At 42.3% G+C, this 12,215-nt stretch overlaps 1 protein-coding gene across 1 annotated transcript in view; it reads right to left on the bottom strand.

Moving 5' to 3' along the window:
• The window catches only part of RAPGEF5 (Rap guanine nucleotide exchange factor 5), a 122,359-nt gene that overhangs the window by 69,577 nt on the left and 40,567 nt on the right, over positions 1-12,215 (bottom strand). The window contains exon 9 of the mRNA XM_048510892.1: positions 10,422-10,544. Within this exon, the coding sequence (XP_048366849.1) occupies positions 10,422-10,544 (123 nt within the window). The remainder of the gene's footprint in view (positions 1-10,421; positions 10,545-12,215) is intronic.

Here is a 12,215-nt window from a genome sequence, read left to right as displayed (position 1 = left end):
TCAAAATCTTATTTGAATGTTCCATGCTTTAACATTATTATAACTAACCAGAAAATACAGTCCCGGACTTACCCAGGGCTGCCATTGCAGCTGGGGACAGGCAAGCAGGGATAGGCCCCGGTGCACTGCGCATGGGCGTGCCCAGGGGCCCATCATGTGACGAGGGGGTGAGGCACACCTATATAAGGTGCCTATACAAGGCAGCGCCTGTTAGGCCCCTGCTTCTTTCAAGGCTACAGAGCAAACGGACCCACCCTCCCTCCATCTTTTTGAGCAGGGGCTAGTTGAGTTTATTTGTTGATTGTTAATTCTTTACATTACAGCCTTGGGGGGGGCATGGGCATAGCAACACATCCTTTCTGGGGAGGCCAAGCTTGCCTGTCGGACCTCCCCGCAGCTGGGGGCCTCAATAAGAGGTCTGGGGGTGGGGCGGGCTCGATAATGCAAGTCGCAGAGGCTCTGTTAGGGAGACTGCTACCCCTGGCAGGAAGGGGAGTCACATAATGGGCACATGCTCAGGTGGAACCTAGTAAATTTCTGTTCCAATTCCCCAACACTGGGTTTGGGGACAGTGCTGGGTTCAGCAGGCTTGCTGTCTGGTGGCTAGGATGTGCACCTTATGTTTGTTCAGCTTCCTACGTATTGTTCAATAAAACAGGCTGCGGCCAAGTTCATTCCAAAAAGGAAACTGAGTTTGTGGTTATTGGATCAAGTGAGCCTCTGTACATTAGCACACAACTGAAAAATTTACCTAAATACAATATTTATACACTTTCTTCAGACGCATCAACTCATTTTAAACATAACTGCAAAGCCATGAATTAATTAGACTAACCACAGTTAACCGATTATCTGAGCCCATGCCACCACATTAGCTACTAGGAAGAACAGGTCCTCCCTACCACTACTTTGCCAACCACACCTTGGTGAAACAATTGGGGGGGGGGTAACACCTGAAAATTCAACATTGTACCAACTTCACAGGTGTGTGGTATTTTTTGGCAGGCCTGGGAATTTCTCTAGTTTGTAAAAATATATACTTTTTATATATGGGGAGAGGGTAGGAAGCAAAGACATGTGAATGGGGCACCCCCTCTACACACGCCTCTCAACATAATGTCAGGACAGAAAATAAGAACACAATCCAAGCATGCTAGTGTAACCTCAGCTTGTGGGTTCTGTGGGGCAGTACTTGGAAGGAGTTGCAAAGAACCAAATTTAAACAAAACAGTTTACTTCTCTTTACAAATAACATTAAACATCAACATTTAACATTACAATTCAAGGTCCTGTTCAGGTTGCATTTCAAGTCCTTCTAGTTACAGTCTACTGATACTGCCAAGTCCAATTCTTCTTTGCAAGTGGGTTGGCTCCTGAAGACTCCAAGGGCTTGATGAACAGGATGCAACTATGATGAAGGTTTCAGGAGAACTCTCACCACATTACAACCACAAAGAAACCGCTGAAACAATGTGTAAACTCCAACATTTACAACATAGCAAAACAAACAACTTCACCTTCCCAGTAGTTCCCACATTGAGTGTGCAGTTTACCTTAACAAGGTGTTAAGGGCTTATAGAAATCAAGGTCCGAGTCTGGTAGCCTTGTCTTCTCCAAAGAGCTCTGCAGCCTTTCTGCTGCTCTGAGTCTCCACCCCCTTACTGGTTCAACCCATTCTGGGCATGGGGGTTACACTAGCAGTTAACATGTCTCATTAGAACAATTACAGCATTATTTAGAAAAAGAATGAGATGCCCAATTTAAAAAGAAGTCTGTACAGCAAACAGGTTACTATGAGGCTGACTCGGCATTGTTGGAAACATGAATCATGATGCCGAGCTAAATGGAGTGAGTGTCTGATGCAACGGGTCACTTCTAACATGGTTAACTTTTGCAATGATAAAACAAAAAAAAGTCCAAATGGGAAACCCTAGAAATTCCCTGTGCCAGAATATTTACATTCTATAGTTTCCCCAAGATGCAACTTATAAAATTAATAATAAAGAATAGTCAACTAAAAACATCCACACTTCTGAACAAAGATTTGTTTTGTCATATGTATTTCTAATGCAAAAAGGCTGCAGATGAGCGTAGATGTAGTCATGAAAAAAAAAAGATTTTCACACTGAATGGAAGTATAAAATCCCTGCTGACATCCCTAAGGACCAGTTCTTTTACAGTCTTGCACCTGGTGCAATAAAACTTTACAGCCATGCATCTGAAGTACAAAGCTGATAAAGACTGCAAATGGTTGGAAGAACACTTCACAGAATGGCTGTGGCTTGTTCTGGACAGAGAACAAGAACTAGTGTGGTGGATTAGCTAGCTTTAGATTGAAATCCCTGCACAATCATGAAGCTCACAGGGTCCCCTAAAGACAAACTAACTGTTGGTAAGTCAACATAGGGCAACAGCATAGAAGAAAGCTAAGAAAAAAGCCTTCATCCTAAAACAGCCCACCACTACTGACTAATACAGCTACTCATCTGAAAACAATATTTGCATTGTCCCAGGGAAACCAAGGTAGTCTGAACTGTGCAAGTGTTTACATACACAGTAGCAGCTTCGTTATCAGGCATTTGATTCTCCAGAATGTTTTGTTAACCTATAATCACCAAAGGGCAACCTCCTTCCCCTCAACCGGAAAACCTCTGCATTTTTGAATGTATGCCCCACTTCTGCCTCTCCAGTTGGCCAGCTTCATCTGCCCAAATACTGCTGGGCTTCTGGCAGCTGATGTCATCCTTCCCCCTCAGGCTGCCAGAAGCTGTGAACCACCTACTGTGCTGGAGCAATCCCAAGCAGCTGGCCTGCTCATTTGCCTGTTTTGGAGGATGTCTCTGTGGTCAGGGAAGGGGTCCTTCTAGGGGTGGAGTCTGTTGCTACATTACCAATGAAGGTGGGACATGGTTACTTTGGATTCCTCTGGGTAGGGAGTGGAAAGACCTATGAATTTGAGTATCTGGTTCACTTGATTAACCAGCAACTCCCATTTCCTGTGGGTGCTAAATAATAAACCCTTTACTCTATTCCAGTGGTGGTGAACCTATGGCACGGGTGCCAGAGGTGGCACTCAGAGCCATCTCTGCGGGCACGCGCAAACAGATTTGCTCCCACCCCCCCACACACACATCTAGGCTGGCCTGGGCCGCTGGGCTCGATTATTAGCATTAAACATAAGATCTAGTTTTGGGGAAGCAATGTAGTTAACCCTGTTAAGTGCTGTTAAACTCCATTGATTTTCATGCAAAGAACTAAAGCGCGATCCTTTACCTGGGAGTAAGCTCAGTTGCTGGCAATGGGGCTTGCTTCTGAGTAAACACTCCTAGGGTCATGATTGACCCGTTGGAAGAGTTGCATGGTTGCTTCAAAGCAAATCCACCAACTACCACCAAGCTTACTCCCGAGTAATGCACGCCTCGGAGCCAACCTCAGTATTCAAGTTAAATTGCCGTGTTGGCACTTTGCAATAAACAAGTGGGTTTTGGGTTGCAATTTGGGCACTCGGTCTCGAAAAGGTTCGCCATCACTGCTCTATTCCCTTTCAGGAATAATTCGTTCAGCTATTTAAACCATATCTATAGAGCAAGAACAAACTGAGGCTGATGTCAGGGTTAGGTAACAGAGATCACTTAATGAACTGTCAAAGAATATCAATGCAGATTTCTCAAAAGACTAGGCAAAAATCGCTTATTAACAACAGTCAATCTCCCAGCTATTGTTCATATCTTCTTCCTTTCAACTAAAAGTAACACATTTCCATTGTTATCTTGTAACCATGATTCCTTAGCACTATTCATTTATGATTGTCGTACAGTTGCTAAAAAGCATCACTATAGCAAAAGGAACTAGTAACCCCTCACTACCTGCTACAGCCTGATTTGCTGAGGCAATGGATCCAGATAAGACGCTTCACTGACCCCCTCCTTTTCTACTTTCCCTCCGGTTTCCGCCACTCAAAGCTTTTCTTTAAACTGCACCTCTGGGTATACTGCACTAGCTTAACTTGAGCTTACTGTGAACTCTTAGTTTTAGGATAAATCACTTCCTGAATTTCCCTAGTACAGTGATGGTGAACCTTTTCGAGACCGAGTGCCCAAACTGCAACCCAACCCCCACTTATTTATCGCAAAGTGCCAACACGGCAATTTAACCTGAACACTGAGGTTTTCGTTTAGAAAAAATGGTTGGCTCCGAGGCGTGCATTACTCAGGAGTAAGCTTGGTGGTAGTCGGTGGCTTTGCTTTGAAGCAACCGTGCAACTCTTCCAACGGGTGAATCATGACCCTAGGAGGGTTTACTCAGAAGCAAGCCCCATTGCCAGCAACTGAGCTTACTCCCAGGTAAAGGTCGCTTTAGTTCTTTACATGAAAATCAGTGGGGTTTAACAGCGCTTAACAGGGTTAACTACACTGCTACCCCAAAACTAGATCTTATGTTTAATGCTAATAATCAAGCCCAGCGGCCCAGGTCAGCCTGGATGTGGGGGGGGGGGGAGCACTCTGTGAGTGCCCACGTAGAGGGCTCTGAGTCCCACCTCTGGCACCCGTGCCATAGGTTCGCCACCACTGCCCTAGTAAATAGGAACACAGGTTACAAAGCTGCTATTCAAATGGCTCTTTAAAAAGTAACGTTTTAGATGTTTGCTTACCATTGCCTAAAATTACCTCTATCAAAATCTTTTTCAGCACCCATGAGAAAGTTGCTGGATTCAGAAGACATCGCATAGCTACAACAGGGTTGGGGGGTTGCCGCGCCCCAGGCATGCACCATTGGGGTCACGTGGGGGCGGAAAATCGCTCCCACACCGCCTCCCCATCCCCCTGGCTTGCCAGGCCCAGCAGAGGCCGCTACTGGGTGCCCCTGCCCAACCCCACTAGCCAGGCCCAATGCCCCTCCCCGCTTCTCCCCCCCCACTTACCTTAGTTTAGCCAGTGACCCAGCCAGGCTGCTTTTTCAGCCAGCTGCTCTTTGCAGCCAGTTGAACTAAGGTAAGTGGGGGGAGGGGATGCGGGGGTGCCACAGGGGTGGGGCCCTGCCCCCTTTCCAGCCCACTAACCTTTCCAGCCGGAGGCCCAACCAGGCTGCTTGTTCAACTGGCTGCTTTTTCAGCCAGTTGCTCCAAGGTAAGTGGAGGGCGGGGTGGAGCCCTGTTGGGGGCAGGCCCTGGGTGCCATTTTGCCCCCGACGCCATTCCCCACCCACCCCTGTTCAGGTTATATAAAAACTTCAACAAACATTCATCACACCCAAAGTTGAATTGTATCTTTTTCTATCTTTTATTATGTTCTATAAATAAAAGCCTTCTGTTGTGACTTTCTAGATGTCATGACTATTTCCCTTCAATCTCAGCCACCACTCTTTCACTTTCCCACAACCATTCTTGGTAGTCTTCTCCAAATTCTGAAAGGGATTTCCTTAACTAGTCATTTGGGTGCAGACCTTTAACATGTCTGTACAGCCTTCTAGGCAAAACTAGATTCATGAACAGAATATTTTCCTTTAAAAAAAGACAACCCAAGGTGAAAAGCAATTCAGACTGGAGATTTGCAAGTAGGGCAAAGGGGTTCAACCTGTTCCCTTTACTGCCTTTTCCTGATCTCAATCATACAAACAATATTGGTACCCATATTTTTCCCCTCATAAGAAAAAAAAGCAGCTGATGAAGGGGTAATTTGAATTGGTAAAATAGCTTGAAAGCAATAAACTTCTTTCTCCCAGGATGATGGCTCTGATCCTAATTACCATTTCTTTGGATACTTTTAGTTTTATAAAGAACAAGGGGATGCTAATCATTGATCTCTTCAATCATATTGATTGGCCCTCAACAAACAAATGGGGCATCAGTCAGCAAGGCTGAATAAGAAGAAGAAAATACATCTGAGTGCTACTATATTTGCAGAATTACAACAGGACCGTCACAATACACCTTGTAATCATATAAAGTCACAGAGTAAACCATAAATGAACATAACTCAAAAAGTAATTTCCACTTTCCAACTCCCTAAACCTTTTTTTTAAAAAACTTAACTGAGTTTATTTTCAAGGAGCTAAAAATTAGTCATCCACATACATTGAAGGGGTTATCTGAAATTTGTATGGAATTTCCTTTTATACTAAACTGGTGCTCCATATGGAATGAATTAGAAATAGAAGCAATTAAACAAACCAGACGTCTTAAAAAGGTTTATTTTGTTCAATGCTTAGCAACCATCTGGAACAAACGGGGAGAAGAATTTAATGGAAAGAAAATACCTGAATTCTACTGTATACTAAAATTGTTCATACTCCTAGGCTCACCATTAATGTGAATATCATTAACACTAAGGGGAACAATCCTCTGTTAAGTTTTTAGTAGATAAAAGACATTACATAACCCTTGCCTTTTATAGTAAATGAAAGATTACATCACACAGATCGAATTACCACATACAGGAGTTTCTTTTAAACCTAGCCATCCTAAGCAGAAAAAATGCACATAAATAAGCAAGAGGTATAATAATGAAAAGAGTTAAAAGGAGCAAAAACATTTAAAAATAAATACAATTTTTTTGAAGGAGAGATTATCATGAGCATATCTGCAAGCTATTTTAAACACAATGGAAAGGAACAATGAATTTCAAAAGAATAATTTGGTCGAACAATGATCAGCAAAGGATAGAACTACATGTTATAGTAGAGGACTGGTAAGAAATTGAAATGTCAAAAAGACAAAATACCAAAACCAATTAGAAATTTTCCACATTTCCTCAAACAGATCTCTGAAGATAACACATACATTTTCTTAAAGAATCAATCTATGAAAATTGTATAACATAAAAACTGTGTTTCTGCTGAATATGTTAGGAAGATAAGCAAATGTTACAAATCAAGTTTTATTGCTTCCCCCCACCCCACGCCTTTCTTCCAAGAGGGCAATTTTGAGTAAATAATGAAAGGAAGACAAAAGGTTCATTGAGGAAAAGAAGTAACCAAAGAATATCTGACTAGTTTGGATGTACTGATTTCAGCTTTTACCTAAAGAATGAGCTGAGATATTCAAAAGGGTTTTTTTAAAGAACCCCATTGTCTCACACATCAGAAGCTGCATACTTCTTGCAGTAGCAGTATTTTGGAAAATGGGTACAGGTTCAGCTGAAGCTAGATGGAAAAACAGAAAAACAGAAAACACAAATTCTGTGTAGAATCCTAGTTCGCCTATTCCTGTGACCATATTACAATGATTAAACAATCAAGAAATATGTTGCCCTCAAGCTGACTTTCCTTCTTCGACATGGCAGCTGAATCATGTCAAGACAAAAACCAATCAACCTGAAAGGCTTTTGGGCAATTTATACCCTAACAATTTCTCTAAACCTGATATATGGCATTCAACAGGCACCATGTTTGAGTAGGAAAACAGAACAGGAGCCACTTCCTCTGTTGTTCCCCACAGATGGACAGGCAGACCAGCAGGGTGGCAGGCAAGTGAGAGGGCAGGGCAATGAGGATAGGGAGGGGAAATTAGCAAGAGGCCAGAGCAGTGGAGAGAGCAACACAGGAAAGTAGAGTGTGACATCCCCCACCTCATGAGTTTCTCTCTCTGTTGAGGGGGAGGGGAATGGGAGACCAGACCAAAGGTGGAAGAGCAAGTGAGCTAAGGAGAAGGTTGGAAATCACCACCACTACCCATGCAAGTCTTGTGGGTCCCAGCTTGTTGTATCTAATTCCAATGTGGGCTTACCATCAGACTTAAAAAATCTGAACAACAAGGTTAGAGATTTCAGTAGACCTGAAGAAAACCTCGGGTTTGCAGAAAAATTAGTCTAAATTGAGGGGAGTGACATCAGCCCATTTATACAAGTTACAGAGGGAAGATGCCATACCAATCCCAAGTGGTCCTTGAAAACAGAAGGAGATAATTAGAGAAGCAGGAGTAGAGGGAAACATACATAAAGGAAGAATGATGGGTTGAGGAATAGTAGTGCAAACTGGTGTGTAGGTTTAAATCAAGGGAGAATGAAATGGAAGAGACAACAGAAGGAGGGCACTAGAGAGACTGGAATGGGCAGTTCAGCAAAGGGACTGGGGGTGGCAGGGTGGGAATCAAAGATGGGCAGTTTCTACCTTTGCACCCACCCTCAGAGGTTGGAAAAAACTGCTAGGACTATTTGGGCCATACTTTCTAACTGCCAATGATGGCTGCAAAGCACACCAGACAAGTGTGTCATCTCCTGCATTATCCCTTATCCTTACAGCATGTTTCTGTTGATACCTACATTTGATATAGAACTACATTTTCTTCCTAAGCGTTCTAACTGATAACTGCATAACCCCCTCACAAAAGATGTGCCAAAGTAACATTTTTTAAAAAAATCTGCACAGTCAGTTAAATCTCCAATGGCCAACGGAAGCCTTGACATTACCTGACCCTGCCAACTTTCTAAAAACCCTCAACAGTCACCCCCAGACATGACATCAGGAACCCCAGGTATGTTTGTTGTTTTCCATGTAGATAACCACCCTGTAAACAGTCTGCCTAGTAAACTGTAGGATGTGACTAGGGCTGAGCCTTAACAATTGTGCTTGGTAAATTTTGGTTTTGGTTTTTTAAAGACAAAAAGTGACAGAGGGAAGAACTCTCTCCCCACCTCGAGGGTGGGCTACTTGCAGAGAGCAAGCAATCAGGCTCCCTCTACAATCCCAAAGCTGGCAACCGGGACAGAGGAATTAAATGTACCAAGTGGGTTGGAAAACCTGGTTTCTTTACACTTTGTTTACCTTATAAAGACTATGCAGGTCTGAGGGATGGTTTCCATGCCACATCTGTGTAGTATCAACAGCAAAAACCTCACACATAGCTTCAGATCAGAGTTTACTGAGCAAATAGATGAATTCATGCAAATGAGTGATCACCTATATTCATCTTTCTGTCTTTCTAAGCAGGAAATCTATGCAGAGTTCATCCTTTTATGCTTTGTGAACAAGAGAATAGTCTGACACATCTTTCCTCTCTACCCTGAACAAAGTGTCATAAAACTTTCCCCGGCTGGAAAGTTGCACCTGAAAGGAAGCTAATCTGTGCCAATCACAACTTGAATGCTAAGTCACATGACCCTGGTGGCTGAGAACTACAAGTCCCATCATTCTACATCTTAAAGGAATAGTTTTTCTTACCTTGTCTACTGCTAATACATGCGTATCTGCTATATCTAAATAACTGAAATCCTATGGAGAAGAAGAAGAAGAGTTTGGATTTATATCCCACTTTCTCTCCTGTAGAAGACTCAAAGGGGCTTACAATCTCCTTTCCCTTCCCCCCTCACAACAAACACCCCTGTGAGGTGGATGGGGCTGAGAGAGCTCAGAAGAACTGTGACTAGCCCAAGGTCACCCAGCTGGCGTGTGTGGGAGTGTACAGGCTAATCTGAATTCCCCAGATAAGCCTCCACAGCTCAAGTGGCAGAGCGGGGAATCAAACCTGGTTCCTCCAGATTAGAGAGCACCTGCTCTTAACCACTATGCACTGCTGAAGCACAAAGACTATGACATCTTCAAGACACAGTTGTTATTCCAGTCTGCCACAAAACCAGATGATGAGTTAAGGAAAATATTTGTCAGTTCCACACATACTACATATTAACATACAAGCAAATAAAATGTTGTTGCTACTGTTTCTGGGATATTTTCCAGTGCACAAAGCATTAAACAAAGCAAATAAAACAAGTTGCACTGCAGTATTAAAGCAACTGGGAACCCTTTTCTTACAACAGTGACCATTTAGGTACCTATTGGGAGGAATACAATGCCATTTCATCAAGCAAACTCGTGTATGCTTTGTTTCCATAAACTGCAACAAAAATGAAACAACAAACCTCTGGTCAAATCAGTCATCCAAAAACCAAATATGTGTTTCCATCAATACTGCCTTCCCCAACGTGATCTTATGAGAGAAGAGAGCGCGCACAACAGCAGATAGCCCTGAAGATATGAACACTGAAGCTGGTACAGAATATTGCCGCTAAGTGCTTCCTACTAAATTTGGGGAGGGGAGAGCATAAAGAACTACTTCTGTAGGAAATGTGTGGGTTGTTGGCAAGCTGTTGGGTTGCTTGCAAGCAGATCATTTGCTTTCAACCCCTTCTGCGGCCTAGGTTCAAAACACCCAAGGACCGCACCAGTGCACATGACACTGGAGATCTATTATTTATCACATGTGAGTTTTCGCAGCATGAAATACTAGTAGGATTAAACCCCAGCTGCAATTTGAATACATTCAGGGTTTCATATATTTGCAGTATTAAAATTCTTTCGGCAGGGGAGAAGAGAATCACATACAAAGAATATGAGTTAATCGTAACTAAGTTCCACCCAAACCAACACGATTACCTTAATTATTCCTAACTTTTCCTGAAAAAAATTCAAATTGAAACACATCTTACTTGGTCTGTCTTCTCTGGCTCTTTTTTGTCTCTCTCTGGAGGATGACAGTTTTCTTTTGGCAGTTTCTGGATCAGTTCAAGACGCCTGATGTCCTCTTCTTGTAGCTTGCACATAACTCCTGCCTTGAGAGACGGAGGGAAAGTGAATAGATACTTAAATCCACAGTCCCAGGACATGACCCTCACAGATGTTTGACTTTACAAAACACACCGCATCTTCAATAAATTCCCTCTGACTTTTCTGCTTAAGAAAATAATATCGCTTTTTGCTGTGCAAAAGACAACAAACATTTCTTACTGATACCCTTCTTCTGCGCTATGCTATCTGCTTAACTAAATCAACTGCGACTATGGGTGCAGCTAATATGTGAACAGTATGTTTGTTCCCATCAACTTGTTTCCTGTTACATAAGAGAAAATGCAGCAAGAGGTTAGAAATCCATGGGAAAGTTAGCCAAGAACAGCCCTGGAAAAGGATGGAGAGCAGCAGAGTCATTCCTAAAAATAACAGCACAATCTTCTGTTACACTCCACCCTTCTTTGTGTCCATGCAATATTTCAGCTGTTATGTGTTAAAACACAAACTATGGCATGCAAATACATATGAAATAATTCTTATGTTTCAGACATATAATGTACCCAAAAAAGTTTTAAAAGCAAATGCTTAGTTTTGTAACAAACAAGTTAATTACATTGATCTTTTAAAAAAATTACTGTCTGTAACAGTGCATGTGAATACAGGTATGATTGTCAATGGAAATACAGGACTGGCATAGACCAGCAATTTTTTTGGGTTCACACTCTCCCCGAAAGGCAGAGACTTCTACTTACCCTTATCCCAATGCATTTATTCACTTTTTTCAGACAGAAACAAGTCACAAACATAAGCAGTGAATTAAATGCCTTGCTCCAAATTACTTGAAGAACCATCAGCCCAGGAAAATCATGAGTTACAGAAAAAGGTAAGTCATCATCCATATGCTCTCTGTAATCTAACTGGAGGGGGGGGGTTATTCCCACCCTAGTAAAGCTACTTTGGTGAGGGATGAGCACATGGCTATGTATGATTGTTGAATGGACTACATGAATCACTCCCTACCCTTAAAAAATAAAGTCCTGTGCAGAAATACACTCAGAACAGCACAGGAGGTTTTCATCAATCTAAATTTTTGCACAAAAGAAAAATTATATGTTACTGCACTTTTTGCAGTAGCCACAGTCCAGTGTTGACACTTCAGTTGTAAAACGAGTCCTGGAAAAGATGTCCCTAGAGGAAAGCCATAATGCTGATAAATGAATTAGCTGGAAGCTGCATGAAAGTGAAATATTGCATCTCTGGGGAACCAGAGGGCAAATCTTTTTTATCACATTCAACTCAAAATATTACTAAATGACATTTAATCTCAGGAATTTAATCTCTAGTTTTACACCAGCATATTCTGAAGAGTAGGTTTTTATATCCCACTTTTCTTTACCTTAAGGAGTCTCAAAGGGGCTTACAATCACATTCCCTTTTCCTCCCCACAAAAGGCACCTTGTAAGGTAGATGGTGTTTTTAGAGTTCTGAGAGAACTATAGTTATAGCCCAAGGTCACCCAGCAGGCTTAATGTCAAGGAATGGGGAATCAAACCTGGTTCTTCATATTAGAGTCTGCCACTCTTAAACCACCTTACCACACTGCCTGTCTTTTTGCAGAAAAGAAAAATTACACACTCCTTCACTTTTGTGGTAGTCAGAGCCTACTATCACCTACAAAGTTAAAAGTATGACCTCTGCTTTCCTTTAGTGTTTGG

This window comes from Sphaerodactylus townsendi, linkage group LG11 (assembly GCF_021028975.2).
Source record: "Sphaerodactylus townsendi isolate TG3544 linkage group LG11, MPM_Stown_v2.3, whole genome shotgun sequence".
NCBI classification, from domain to species: Eukaryota; Metazoa; Chordata; class Lepidosauria; order Squamata; family Sphaerodactylidae; genus Sphaerodactylus; species Sphaerodactylus townsendi.
The sequence above is the reverse complement of the archived record's forward strand: the minus strand, read 5'-3'. Positions and strand labels throughout refer to the sequence as shown.